The sequence below is a fragment of the Urocitellus parryii genome, chromosome 11 (genome assembly GCF_045843805.1).
Source record: "Urocitellus parryii isolate mUroPar1 chromosome 11, mUroPar1.hap1, whole genome shotgun sequence".
NCBI lineage: Eukaryota > Metazoa > Chordata > Mammalia > Rodentia > Sciuridae > Urocitellus > Urocitellus parryii.
The window spans coordinates 101,967,881-101,982,997 of record NC_135541.1 but is presented as its reverse complement, the minus strand read 5'-3'; the positions used below and the strand labels follow the sequence as shown (position 1 = coordinate 101,982,997).

The following is a 15,117-nucleotide window of genomic DNA, read 5'->3' as shown; positions in this document are numbered from 1 at the left end:
GGCGGGTGACTCCCTAGCACAATCTTGTCCAGGACACGTCCTGCTGCCCTCGTGTGGCTTGGAGGCCTTAGGGAGAGGAGACTGAGTTAATACTGAATGGTGGTTGTCTTTTGATCTTTATATTAATTCATATAAACCTTCATATGCATATCTATAGTTTTCTTTTATTTCGACTTTATTTTTGTCTTCAATTTTAAAATGTTGAGTATAAGATGATCCAATGTCAGATTTTTAGGTGAATGGTTTACTTTGCACGGACAGAGTGACCGATGGTCACCACCAAGAAGAGCATCAGCTGCTCCAAGAGTTCTTCTAAGGGAAAAGGCAAGCATCATTTCACCACAGAAAAGGTGAGGAATGGAGTTTTCATTTAAAAAAATATTTTTAGTGGTTGATGGACACAATATCTTTATTTTACTTATTTTTATGTGGTTCTGAGAATCGAACCCAGTACTGGGCCACAACCACAGCCCTAGATTTGTTTTTCTTGATACATATTTTGAGTAATGGGGACCAAAACCAGGTCATCACCCATGCTAGGCATGTTCTACCACTAAGCCACACTCACTCCCAGCCCCAGGAATATTTTTTTTAATATTTATTTTTTAGTTTTAGGTGAACATAATAACTTTATTTTTGTGGTGTTGAGGATCAAACCCAGCGGCCCCTGCCCCCGAATGCAAGGTGAGCATGCTACCGCTTGAGCCACATCTGGAGCACCCGAGGAATATTTAAATCCAAAAACTAGGTGGTCAGGGTATCTGTGAAATGGGTAAAGATAGGAAGGCATATCCCTTGCCTCACAGAGCCCTCTGGCTGCTCAGAACTTGATGGTGTGGCAGTCATTTACATTCACATCCATTAAAACATGTCTAACTTTCAAAGTCCACAAGTATAGTGAAAAATAGCAGCCCAATACCACCAAAAAGAAAAAATGAATAGTGATTATGTAAGTAGAACTGGCACCTCTCACAGTAGAGATCACAACTTTCAACATCTCAGTTCCTCTTCCCTTCTTTTTCAATGAAATTAGAGTGTAGGGAGAAGATAAAGCAAAATAATTTTAGAGATTAATAGAAATAATTTCTGAAGTCATAATCTGTATATGTGCCAGGCACTTAGAATAAACAAATAGGAGTAGGGGAATATCTGTTGTATGAGACAAGATTCTGTTGGCTGAAAGATTTTTTTAGGTGCCTGGCTGGTTTACCTGATAAACTTCATTTGAATAAATTACTTCATTGATTATGGGAGATAATACTTACATTTTAGTAGCAGAGGTAGGTTAAATGTATTGGGTGAGTGCTTTCTACCTTATTCAATATACCTAAGTTTTATGAAACCTCATCTCCCCTGAAAGGAGAAAGCTAGGCTATCATATATTCTCAACTCTATCATACATTCAATGACCCTCACAAGTGGATAACAGGAATGAAGACATTCACTAATGTGAACTAAATAGGTGAGCTATCACCAGAATCCAAGGGAAGTACTGAAAAAAAAGTTCAACAAATTCATCACGTGTCAAATAAAATGGACAAATATTGTAGGGAAAGAAATTTTATTTTCAAGGATTTGTGCAGATATTGATGAATAAAAAACTGTATTTCAATTATAAAAAGGAGCTGACTTCATTCTACCCTGGTACACAGGGTTTATGGTGATATCAAGTTGAATTTGAGGCAATATTGCTCTCCTCACGCCCCCACCCCTAAGACTTCCCCAGAGGAACAATTTTTTTTTTTATAATTTTTAGCCAAAAATGTTTGACATATCAACCAAAGTAATGAGTTAAAGTTTCTGTTTTTCTGTTTATATGAAATCAAGAAATGAAATAGGCTGTGTATTTGTTTCTTGCTGTAAATTATCTTTACCTTGTACACTTTTTGGTACATTCTGGAATGAAAAATCTCAAAGTATCACCACTCAAAGAGTCTAGGCCAAGATGACCCACCCAGGCAGTTATAAAAATTGGTTGAACTACAATGTGGAATGGAACTAGTTTAAAATATGAAGCAGCTCTAAGCACCAAACTTAGAGACATTAGCCCTATTAGAAAACAAGTCATTAAAGCTACCAAATAACAAGTGCAAAACATGCTGAACCTGTTCCCAGGGACACATTCCCTATGACCAACAGATTCCAAATTCACACCATAAGATGTAACTTTTCTTTTCTATTCCTTTCTCATATGAAAAATTCCAGAAATGACAATTGGAAACATGAATAACTGAAATTTACCCTGTGGACCAATCCCTGAAGAGATAACAGCCACAACTTTGAGATGATTAGACATGTAGTGTTTACTTGATGATGTTTGTGCTTGTAGGATCCCTCAAAGCATGAAACTGCATATAGTAGAACCTAAACTTCCTAGCAGCTTTTAATCTTTTATAGAAAACAGACAAAAGACAATTTAATTTATTGCCACACAGGAGATATCCACAACTAACTTTGTCCACAGTAAAGTTTTGCTGTAATAGACAATTCAACTGGAAGATCTTTATCTATGCTTGCTTACTATAATTTAGTTTTAGACTTTTTTTCATATACAGAAGTTTTTAGCTTCACAAATTCAACAGCTGATTCTGCATATATGAGGAGGGAGCAGAAAAGTCTTTCCTGAAAATGTTGTCATCTGAAAAGATTTGCTCAGGAATTGCCATAGTCAATGAAAAAGCTCTTTTCTCTGGATTGTAAAGTTCTATTCTCCTTTACTTTAGAAAACATTCTTATTTCACTAATGGAGTCTATGAACTGTCCAAACATGCCAACGAATATCAGCAAATTCTCATTTGAATTTCTCATGTTTCCCCAGTAAATAATTTCCAGAAACAATGAAAAAGACTGTGATATAAAGAAAATGCAGTTGGCCAAGAAAACAGGTAGTCAACTAAAAATTGCCTAACACAAAGACTAAGTATAAATCTTTTATAACATGAGAAAACTTCCATATAATATCACAATAAATTCTTATACTAGATAAATTCACTAGTATAAGAATTAATATGCTAATTTATATCTTTTCCTCTAACTGCAAATATATTAAACAATTATTTCTTCAACAGTTTCTTTTTCCCCTAGTGGTAGCATTTAAAACTGAGTAACAGTATTTAGCACTAAGTTAGAAAATATAAAAAAACCTTAGGAAATAGCAACAGCTGATTCATTTTTCATATACCATATGATTGAGTAAAGTCTTCTTTTGGGGATACAGGTGAACAGGAAGTGTTTTCTTGTCTTAATCACTGCTCTTTAGTCTCATCACAGATGGTTAATTCCTGGATTTTTATATGAGCTCAGATTCTCTTGGCAAAACTCAAGCTCTCAGCACACACCAAGCTGCTTCATCTATTCTCTTTTTGCAATGAGAGCCATGCCTCTCTCTCATGTTCCCAAATAAGTATATAAAAGACAATTTTCTAAAACCAAGCAATTTCCTGGCCTTTCATAACTTCTTTTTCCCACCTGGTACCCTCCCTCCCCAATTTGCCAAAACCATATTAAACAGTTAAAAAAAAAGTCAAGTCTTGAAAATTATCTCCTTTCAAGAGGTCTGAACACAGCCTATGTCCTTCCCTATAAGCCTCAGTTTGAAAAGATCCTGATGAGGGGTTGAAGAACAAAATAGGTGACATGTTGGTGTTATTTTTGTTTTTTTGCAGTGCTGAGAATTGAATCCAGGGCCTCACACATGCTAAGCAAATTCTGTACCACTGAGCTCAACCCCAGCCCAGGTGACAGGTTTTTAAAAAGCAGGAGGTATGTAATCTTATCATTGATGGGTATAATTAAACTGGACATTATATGTTCACTGCTGAGAGCCAATTTACACACAGATCAAAGGAAGTTGGCTTTCTGGAGTCCCCTAAAGCATAAATAACATCCGTGACCACAAGTAGTTTTCCTCACATATGGCAGGGGCAGATGCTGTGATGTCATCTCGGGGACATTGATGTTTTTGGCTGAACTCTCCTACACTGGGTCCAGGCCTCCAACAGGTTCTTCACCCCCGTCCCCTTGGTTGGCAGTTGATGAGTTGGGTATTTTGTAATTCATTTTACAAACAAGACATAAAAGGCCATTACGATGCAAGCGATTGCCACAGCAGCATGCAGCCTGGTTCCAATCACAGCAGCTAGCAGGCAAAAACAGAAAGAAGAAATCACTCCCAGCCCTTCACAACAATCCTAACATTCCAGGTGACATTCTAAAATTTCTAGTTATAAACAAAGAGATCTATTAAGAATTTCAAGAACCTGGGAATGTTTTTAAATGCTACATTTATGCTCTAGGTTCTAGATGAATATATTATTTCTATTTTTTACCTTATTTTGAAAAAAGATTTAGGTAGGTAGGATTCCAATTGAAGATACCCAAAATAAAAAGTAAAAATACATCTTCATTAGTTAAATCAAAACTTACACTGTATTGTTTCCAGAAAATCAGGAAAGGTTTCAGTGGGAAAATATTCCTCCCCTCCAGCCCAGTCAAAAAATAGCTTAATTTGTACGCTTTTACTCCACAGAGAATACTGAACTTTCCTGGATGCTAAAATAAACACTTATCGTCTAAATAATAGCAAATTCACAATTCATCTCTTTTTTTCTTTGCTTTTGGTACTGGGGATTGAATCCAGGGGCACTAAACAACTGAGCTACATCCCCAGCCCCACCCACCTTTTTTTTTTCTTTTGAGGCAGCAAGAGTTGCTTAGGGCCTTGCTAACTTGCTGAGGCTGCCCTTGAACTTGAGATCCTCCTGCCTCTGCCTCCCAAATTGCTGGAATTACAGGTGTGCATCACTGTTCTGGGCTACCTCTTTTTTCAACTTTGTAAAATGATTACTTAATTTTACCAGACTCCATCTCAGTTCATAGATTCCATTAGTGAAAAATAAGAATGTTTTCTAAATTTACTCAGACTCCATCTCAAGATTTTTTTCTAAAAGTGGAATCAAATATAATCTCAGCTCACAACACCCCATTCGTAACACCACACTGTCCAGAGATGGCCATCTCCTCCTTTTGTCCAGACATGACCTTACCTTTGTAAAACACACCCCAAACTCCCTTCTTCTCTGATAGCAGCCAGGTTTTAAGACGAGGTACTTTCTTGAAGTAGGCACAGGTGCAAACAAAGAGCAAACCAAACACCAGAATCCCATCCAAGGAGTACACTGTAATAAACAAAAAAAAGAAACTTTCAGTGCTGATCCAACTTGAAACAGGTAATACCAGCTGAGAAAGGGCTGAGTGTGAGTCCCAGCTAAGGAGGACAGAGTGTTATATAATATCAAGATAACAGTTTCAAATGGCAGTGCCAACACTTGACAAGAGGGAGCCAAGGTCCTGAGACTTACAATGTTACCTTACTGCTCACCAAAATTGCTTGTAGACATCCCCTTTACAACAGTTTCACTGCCTCCTCCCCTCACCTTTCCCAAACTAGAATCCTGAGTAGGGTGTATAGATTTATGTGGAATCAGCCTTCCAGTGTTGGCAATGGGCTGAGAGAAGCATAAGAATCCTTGGAGCCTGAACACAGAGAATTAAACATGTTCTTGTTTTAAACCACTCATGTAATAAAGGAGAACTAGATGGTTAGCCAAGTCTGTCAGATCTACATCTGTTAGTGAAGAATATAATGTTGAGGCAAAGAATAAAGCTTCACGGAAGTTTTCAGAGTTAGAATTCATGTGAATACCATATTCCTATAATTAGCTTACACTTCATGCATGATACTCTACTCACAAACCAAATTTCTGCCAGAATAACAACACATTTTTTTAATATTTGTTTATTTATTTAGTTAGTTTTTTTCAGAGGACACAACATCTTTATTTTATTTGTATGTGGTGCTGAGGATCGAACCCAGTGCCCTGCGTATGCCAGGCGATTGCGCTACCCCTTGAGCCATATCCCCGGCCCCATCACAACACATTCTTGTATTTTAAAAAACTGATCATTTGACATAGCAAAAAACTTTAAGCTCTCAGTTCTGTATTTTACATATGTATATTCAAATTGTACTGGTGAGCACAATGAATTACCTTACTGCAAGTAATAATAATACTGGACTACACAAGTGGGACACAGACACACACACAAATTATTTAGCAACTACTATGTGCCAGAATGCTCTCTTATTTCCAGGTTCGGATTATTTCTTCCTCTGGGTAATGTCCTGAGACCTCTGACTATCCGGGAAGCTCCAAACTGATATTGTGTATATCTAATGTCTGCCAGTTTTGGACCACACTATGTGTCTCTCCTCCTCCAGTAAAACACTCTCATAGCTAGGTCCAGCAAATTATACACACACAGTTTTTAGGAAGAATGATACCTTCATGAGCTACTTTTCCTCCCATAAATATTTGCAGACGCTGCCAAAATTTCACAAGGAGGTGAAATAATAGTCTTCAATGCCACGCCTATGGACAAGGTACTTTTGAGAAATGCTTTCCTGTGCCCTTCAAGTTATTCTGCCTAAAATACACTTTCTTTTCCTTTTCTGAAAGGCTGATTGTAAAGACCATAGAAGTCCTGCTCCCTGCCTTTTCCTGGATTTCAGAAATCATGTCTATAAAGTGTTTGAAGGAACCGAGAAAATTAGATCAGGGTGACAATTATATCATTTAGAAAAGGTAGTGTCTAAATCTATCCTTTGCAACACTAGCCAGAGTTTCCAGATGTGATGAGCCAGTTAGGACTTTAGAATTAAACAAGAGAAGGTTTTCCGGCATTTTTAAAAAGAACTTTGGGGAGGGTCTACGTTCACCTCCCCCGACCCGCCAAAGTGTGAGGTTTGATATCCTCGGTGATTTCTTGATCCTCTTAACCAGCCTACAGTTCCAAAGTATGAGAAAGTAGGGGGCTGGGAAGGAGGATTCTCTCCTCCCTGGGGTTAAAGAACACTAGTTCTACGGAGACTGCCCTCCTCCGGGCCAAAACGAACTTCTTGGAAAGGAAAAGAGGGGTAGAGACCTGAGGCTCGAGGTGTGGACAGGAGAGGGACTGAGAGACCTAAATGAGCACAGGAAGAAGGAACCTGCAGAGAAGTACACGAGAAAGGAGTTAAGGGCTTCGAGAAGCGGAGAGGGGAAGGGCTGGGAGGGGGCGGGGAGAACGGCCACGTCAGTCCCGGCCCCGCCCGCCAGCTTCCCCCGCGTCCTTTACTACCACCCTCCGCTCGGGGCACCGACCCTCACCGTTAGTCATGGCGGCTAGGCTCGGGCCTGGGTAAGGGGTCCGGGTTCAGCGGTGGTAGCGGCGAAGGCGGGGAAACCCGACTCCCGCTTGTCACTTCCCGATCCGGGCCGAGGCGACAGGCAGAAGCCGTAATACGCAAGCGCAAGGACCGAGAGGCGAGCACCGAACGCAATCAGGACTTGCTAGCCAATCGTCGAGTTAGAGGATCTGCATAGGTGGTGCTTGCGCGCTTGCGCGCTCACGTGGGTAAGGAGAGCATGTTGGGGGGGGGCGGGAGGGGGGGAGGGAGGGGGGAGGGGGGGCGGGAGGGGGCGGGGCCCGCGAGGCTTCCTTTGTGGTCAAGGTAACTGAGCCGCTTCAGGCTGACTGGGGAGTTAGTGTTGGGACGAAACTTGGCTGGACTGCGGCGATGTGTTTGAGAAAGTAAATGCTGGGGGTTATGTGCCTTGGCGGCTGCTCTTCGTGTATTTGTAAAGCAACCTTTATTGTTGCATCCCACCTGCAACAGAAAGGTTTCAGTCCTCTGGTTCTTCCACTTAAGAGAGCTCCAACACCAGTGCTTAAGAAACAGTTCCGTTTTCTCTCCTTTTCTCCACCATCTAGGTTTATGAGGTTGACTCTGTTCGCTGCCTATCTCCTCACAAGACTTTCAGGATCAAGAGCTTTCTAACTAAGAAACAAAACCAAATCGTCCAATTCCCCCAAAGAAGATGAAAACTTGTAATAAAATCAGGTACAACTTCAAGAGAAGACACTGGAGGAGAACCAAGTGGGTCAATAAAAATCGCACATGAAATGTATGCTATAGCAAGGTCACTAATATTTTACCATAAAAGCTGAATGAAAATATCCCCAGTATCTGGGTGTTGGACATGTTTGGGAATATGATTTTTCTCTGTTTCTATGCTCTGCACTAGTAAGCTGGTTTAGTAATAGATATGTAAAGCCTTTGGTTTGGGGGGAGGAGCTGGGGAAGCAGCCCCTCTGCCTCTGGAACTGCCCTTATTGCCTGGCTCTTTCTGATTCCTGATGCAAATCTAGTCGAGTTGCATCTGATTCTTCGGAATGAACCAAAGAACTTTGTAGCAAAAATAACATATTTCAGATCTTAAAGGTCTGCCATGTTGGAAACATTCAGATTAATGTTTGTGAATGAATTTTCTTTTTCTTAAACTATTAGGAGAGTCTCAATTATTTCCTGTATTTAAAAATACACCTCAGCCACTGTAACCATAAATTGGGGACATTCGGACAGCTTTCCTCTGAAGACACTTTGACAACATGATGAAAGACATCATCATCTAATGATGGAAGTAGGGTAAAGAGACAAAATTACAGATTCTACTATACAAATCAAAATTTTTGATTGTGCACAACTTGGCCCACTTTATTAGGATCCAGTTAGAAGTACCATACTAGAGCTGAAATTATAAGGTTAAAGATCCACAATGTTTGTCTGGAACTAAAGGAATTCTGCCCCTCTCTGCTTCAGTGCCATCTGCTGGCTACAGCCTTCTTGGTTATATAGAAGAAAAAAGTCACTACAGTGGCCTTCTAGAAGATGAAGTAGAGAAGCAAGCCAAAAAAGTCTTGAGTCAGGATAGAATCCTTGAGAAAACAGAAGTGGGGATGTGGTGGGGATGGAAAATACACAGAAACAACAAAAATGGAAAATATACAGAAACTTAAGACTGGCCAGACAGCCACTCAGATTAAATAGGCATGTACATACACACAAACCCCCTTCCCAAAAGAACTGTTCTGGAACACTCAAAACTGAACCAAAACAGAAATCCATATTGTCTAGGCCTTTAAAACTTTCAACTTTTGTCTAAAACAGTAGCAGCACTAGAATCATCACTAGCAACTGAAGTTAGTTTTTGTACCACAACTGGATAAAGATCCCAAATCATTCTAACCAGCTCCTAAACGTATTCACATTCACTAATCTAGACTGAATCATAAAGTTCATCTTCAACTCAAAAAATTCTTTCTTGATTACTCTGAAACTGCACTATCCTCACTGACCTTCTAATTGATTGTTCTGTTCTTTTTTTTTTTTTCCTTTTCATCATTAATTGTGGTGACCAGTTCGGCTCCATGGCTTCAACTGTCACCTTTATAGGGAGTTCATAATTTGAATATCCTACCAGACAAGAAATAAAAACTGGACAGTTTTAAAAATATGTTCAATTGAGTTGGGGATGCAGTTCAGTGCTAGAGCACCTATGTTTTATCCTCAGCATTTAAAAAAATTTAATAAATACATTAGTTTTTAAAAATTAAAAATATGTTCACTTTTTTTCCTTTGTAAAATTGGGTTATAATGGTAGCTTCTTTCTAGGATTGTTGGAGGATTAAATGAAAACAATTTTTTTTTAAAGATAGAGAGGAGAGAATTTTATTTTTAATATTTATTTTTTTAGTTCTCGGCGGACACAACATCTTTGTTGGTATGTGGTGCTGAGGATGGAACCCGGGCCGCACGCACTCCAGGCGAGCGCGCTACCAGTTGAGCCACATCCTCAGCCCCTGAAAACAATTTCTAGCATGAAGTATTGCTCCATAAATGTTAACTATTATTGCTGTTGTTAATTTGTTTAAAATTTTTTACTCATGTCTGCTATGTGCTGGGTGCTTGCTAGATTTGCAGAGAGAAAAAAATAAGTCCCTGCTCTCAGAACAAAATAAATTAGGTAAGATAATACGAATAAACAAATTTTAATAGTATACATATATTATCTTCATTATTTTAAAATATTTGCAGAATATTCTTTAAAGAAAAATGAGAGGTTCAAAAAAGGCACATGGGTGAAATCATGTAACTAGTTATGACCAAACCCGAATCTGTGTAACTTCAAAGTTCTCTTTCTGTTGTTATCCCACTGCCTCAAATTTCAATGCTTTCCACTGTTAACTGGTCTGGATGATTTTGTTCTAAGCATTAATGTTTCTGTCACCCTGGAAAACCCCATAGCCTCAATGCCATCCATCCCCTGAAGGCATGTCTCACATCAGGCCAAAGCCTGGGTCACTGGCTCTAGCAGCCCAACTGCAAGAAATAAACAGAGCCCCACAGGGCTGAGGGGCTCTCCATTCAGACAGCTCTTCCTCAGTTCATTTCAGCCTGCACTGGAGAACTGACAGTTGTTGCCAAATGCCTGTCAAAGAACAGTGGCCTGTTTGTTAGAGTTTTTGCGGTCATTGTAGTGAACAATAATCAGTCTTGGGTACTATGACTATGGCATTCTGGTTTAACCAAAGAATAAGTTCAATTGCAAAGGCACAGCTCACCAACAATAGCTTCATTTGAATTACAACATAATTGAAAAGGGATGTCTAGCAGGCCTTAATTTATGCGGCAAATATTTGTTCCAGGACTTTTAGATCTAAGGAATTTGCTAAAGTGAATGAGAAACAGAGTCTACTGTTAAACAGAGTTTAAGATTTAGTAGAAAAAGATAAGTTGTGTATAATAATAACAAAAAATATATATGTGGTAGAAAGAAATGTCAAAGAGGGCTGGAACTGTAGCTCAGTAGTAGAGGGCTTGCCTTGCCCGTATGAGGCACTAGGTTTGATCCTCAGTACCACATTAAAATAAATAAATAAAATAAAGGTATTATGTTCATCTACAACTAAATAAACAAAAAAAAATTTTTAAAAAAGAAGTGTCAAAGAAAAATGAAAACCAAGTGTTTTTGGAGTATAAAGGAGAAACTTTGAATCAGGAGTCTCAGGTTAGACTTTATAAAGGAGCAGACATTTTAGCTGAGCCTGAAAGGCATGTTGCATCTCAATAGGTAGAAAAATATTCCACTGGGGAAGAAACAGTAATCCAAGGCCTGGAGAGGGAAAGTACAAGTACGTGTGGGGAACAATATACTCTATTGCTCAGTCCCAACTCAAACCTTACTTGCTCAGGGAAAACTTCTTTGACATTCTTGGATCCTCTTTCTCCAACATAAGCTCTCAAAGCATTCAATGTCTATTTCATGTCCCATTGGTATACTGTGAGTTCATTTGCATTGTCTGTCACTTTATTCACAGTCCCATAGGAAGGGCTGATTACTTTACAGGAACTTCATAAATTCTGTTGCATGAATAATTGGAAGTGGCTTTGTGAAACTGGAATGTGGGGTTCATGAAAGGAATAGCAGAAGACAAAGCTATAAGGCAGGATCTTGCCAGGAGGTGGGGGGGGGGGACACAGCTAGCAGCTTTTGGTTTAGCCAAATACTGTCAAAATCCCCACATGGATATTAATACCTCTAAGTTTCAAAATAATCCTGTAAGCTTAGTAACTATTATTATCCTTATCTGACAGATGAAGAAATGGATGTAATCAGAGGTCAAGTAAATTGTCCAAAGGTAACATCGCTAGGATTTCAGACCAAACCCATCTGACTTCAGAACCCAGATATTTAACCAAGGAGTACGGATACTATCTAGGAAACACATGGTTAAGACTGCAAAGGATTGTTGTGGAAATTTTGAAAGCCATATTAAAAATAATACTACCTCACTAAACCTAAAAATAGAGAATAGCATTGCAGAGATCTATACCAGGAGTGGGGTTAGGAATGGAGGTGGCATAGGAAGACAAAGCTACTGCCTGGATTTGTAGTCTGATGCTACCTTCCTGCTTTAACCCATCCATCACCAACACAGGTCTGAAACCCAAAACCCTTCTTTCCCTGTTTCTGATAATCCTACCCTGTCTTCCCTCCCAAATTATTCTTACATAGGCTCAGTTACACTTCTTCACATCAATTACCCTTTTCTGCTTCTCTGATTCAATCCTATTGTAAACAAATCTCATCATTACTATTACCTTTTCTTTAAGAACTCACTCCACTTTTTTTTAATATATATATTTTTTTAGTTGTCATTGGACACAACACCTTTATTTATTTTTATATGGTGCTGAAGAACAAACACAAGGTAGGCAAGCACTCTACCGCTGAGCCACAAACCCAGTCCTCCATTTTTGGTTATAACAAAAACCTGACTTTTCTGAGCAGTTAACTAAGTGTCTGGCACAACTCACAGCTGCATTCATTCAGTAATCATTTAGTGTAAGTACACTGTCCTTGATCCTACTGCCCTTTTAAGGATGTTTTCCTCTCTCTGCTTTTCTACCTTTCAGTATACAACATTTATTTAGTGTATACTTAAAAGGAAAGCAAGGAACTGGGAGATGAGCTAATGAGAAATGAACGACAGACACTAGGCAGAGATACACATGAGAATTTGTCAGAGCTGACAAAGGCACATCTCTCCATAGGTGGAGAGAGGCAACACAGGGGGGTTCTGTGACTGTTATGGGACAGGCTCAGGGATCAGAGCAGGGTGGTTCTAATGCCTGTGGTTAAGGGTGGGGTTGGTATGAAGGAGTGGTGATAGAATGCTGGCATGAAGGGTTGGGTTGGGTTGGTATTGAGAAACTAATGTGACTCCATTTTTGAGAAACCAGCCTCTACCTCAGAGCAAAGCCTGTCCAAGGAAGGGGTCGCGACCCTTGTCCTTGGAAAAATCCACTGAGCACTCCTAAGCACCTACCCACCCTGCTGAGTTGTTTATCTGTAAATAACGGGAGAGGTTTGCAGCGCCAGGTGTCTCTGACTCAGTTAGGCTAGGTGAGGACCCATAGCAACCCCCCTAGCAACCACCAATCAGCATGAGACAGGAAAAATACCTGGGATGCCAGATGACCCCCAAGTAGTTTATGGTGGTTGATAACATGTTGGAAAGCCATATAGTTTAGCACATACACCCCTCGTGGCTTAAACCAATCAGTTCAAAGGAATCCCCCTCTTGTACTAACCAATCACCCCTACCCAACTTATTCCCGCCAGTGAATGTGCTAATCAATGTTAAGAGTTGTTGTTTGATTTTCCCTCAGTATGGAATGATTTGCTGTGTGATGTTGTGATGCATAGAGTATCCCCCCAAACCTATAAAATCTCACTGAACAAAGGACCAGGACTCACTCCCTGGGACCACTGCATTGGGTACGATTGTGAGTCCAGGCTTGAGCTTGCAATAAAAACTCTTGTAAGATTGCATGGGATTCGGCTCCTGGAGTTCTGTTGGGGTCCCACAAATCTGGCATTACAGTATGAGGGAGTGGTGAACCTTTCTCTGAAAGGCCCTTGGGAGAAAAAGGGTAACTTTTTCTTAAAATGGCCACTGTAACTTAAGATGGCCATCCAGATGCTAAGCAAGGACCTTACAATATACACATTCTTTAACCTTTTTTGAGGGGGATATTGGGGATTAAATTTAGGGGCACTTGACCACTGAGCCACATCCCTAGCTCTATTTTGTATTTTATTTAGAGACAGGGTCTCACTGAGTTGCTTATCATCTCACTTTTGCTAAGGCTGGCTTTGAACTCTCAATCCCCCCTGTCCCAGCCTCTGTCAGGCTGGTGGCAGTCACTTAGGACAAAACAGCATATGTGGGAAAGAAACACCAATCAGGCCCAATGGAAATGCCTGTCAATCAGTGGATCTCCTGATTAACCCCTGTCAATCAGCAGGACCCCCCCCTGGTCAATCTTGGAGTTCTGCCAGTTCCCCCAACCAACTCCAGCCAGACAAGGGCTTTTCCTGTCCCAAGCCCTCCCCTTCCTGCCTAAGCCCCATAAAATCCCAGTCCGGTCCACCTCCCATGCGGTTTCTCCTCAGACCTTTCTCTCCTGTCCACTCTGTGGGTCTGATCGAGTTCCACCTGGGAGTGATATCTCAATAAAGCCTCGTTCAGCTGCCTTTTTAAATCTGCCTCCTTTGGTCACTGCCCTCCTCACCTGATCTTTCACCCTCCTCAGTGACTGGGCTTACAGACATGTGCCACTGTGCCCGGCCCTTTTCCTAAATTCTTTAATCTCTTAATTTCTTTTTTTTCTTCTTCTTGTACTGGGAATTGAACCCAGGGGTGCTTAACCACTGAGCTGCATTCCCAGCCCTTTCTTTTTTATTTTATTTTGAGACAGTGTTTCGCTAAGTTGCTTAGGGCCTCACTAAATTGCTGAGGCTAGCTTTGAATTTGTGATCCCCTGCCTCAGCCTCTGGAGTCACTGGGATTACAGACCTGCACCACTGAGGCTGACGAGATTTTTGTAACTTTATGAGATTTATCCTTCAACTCTGCTTGTATTTCATCTTGAGCTGAGATTAATGCTATGTTAGTCAACTTTCCACTATTGTAGCAAAATACCTGAGATAAACAACTTTAAAAGAGGAAAGGTTTATTTATTTATTTATTTTACAGTTTTGGACTACACTAGGGGTGGTAGGATGATTTTAGATTTTTTTTTGGCACCAGGGATTGAATCCTGAGGTACTTAACCATTGAGTGACATTCCCAGCTCTCTCTCTCCTTTATTTTTTTAAAAAAATAGGGCCTCACTAATTGCTGAGGCTGGCTTTGAACTTGAGATCCTCCTGCCTGGGCCCCTTGAGTTGCTGGAATTACAGGAATGTGCCACTGCACCTGCTATTTCTTATGTGGAAGAAATTTCTTATGTGGAAGTACCAATTTCTTATGTGGAAGATTTCTTATGTGGAAGTACCTTTACAGATGCAGACTGTTTGGGGCGGGAGTATTGACTATTCAAATTACATCTTGTTTTTGATGACATTATTTTCTCAGCTCTTAGTAAGATCTAAGCAAGACAAAGTACTGTATACCAAATTTTGGGCAGCAACATTCCTATAAAATGAGTGTACAATTAAATACGAGCAGAGGCTTTGTATTTACTTAACAAAAACAGATTCTAGACTCAGATAATTATCTTTTTCACTCACTGAATGTTCAGCAGGACAGCAGGACATTCAGAAAGATTTTTTTTTTGGTCGAGAGACATGTTCTCTTACATTGTAGGTTATTCGACATGCTTAGCTC

General features: G+C 40.1%; 1 protein-coding gene across 2 annotated transcripts; it reads right to left on the bottom strand.

Moving 5' to 3' along the window:
* Positions 1–1,555: 1,555 nt before the first annotated feature.
* On the bottom strand, positions 1,556–7,344 carry Tmem167b (transmembrane protein 167B). 2 transcript variants are annotated; one of them, XM_026402777.2, is made up of 3 exons: positions 7,209–7,344; positions 4,979–5,177; positions 1,556–4,138 (listed from the first exon to the last, which is right to left on the bottom strand). In XM_026402777.2, exons 1-3 carry the CDS (start codon positions 7,216–7,218, stop codon positions 3,976–3,978), a joined length of 372 nt encoding a protein of 123 aa, XP_026258562.2. In that variant the 5' UTR covers positions 7,219–7,344; the 3' UTR covers positions 1,556–3,975. The 2 variants fall into 2 exon arrangements, with proteins under 2 accessions (XP_026258562.2, XP_026258561.2); XM_026402776.2 differs by having other exon boundaries at positions 3,976–4,138; positions 5,046–5,177; positions 7,209–7,339.
* Positions 7,345–15,117: the final 7,773 nt, after the last annotated feature.

Bases quoted from the DNA above. Each gene is read 5' to 3' on its own strand.
- Tmem167b (XM_026402777.2), bottom strand. The intron at 4,139-4,978 runs GTTGTGAGCTGA...TTTGCCTGCTAG, and splicing joins TGTGGTGTTACGAATGGGGT to CTGCTGTGATTGGAACCAGG.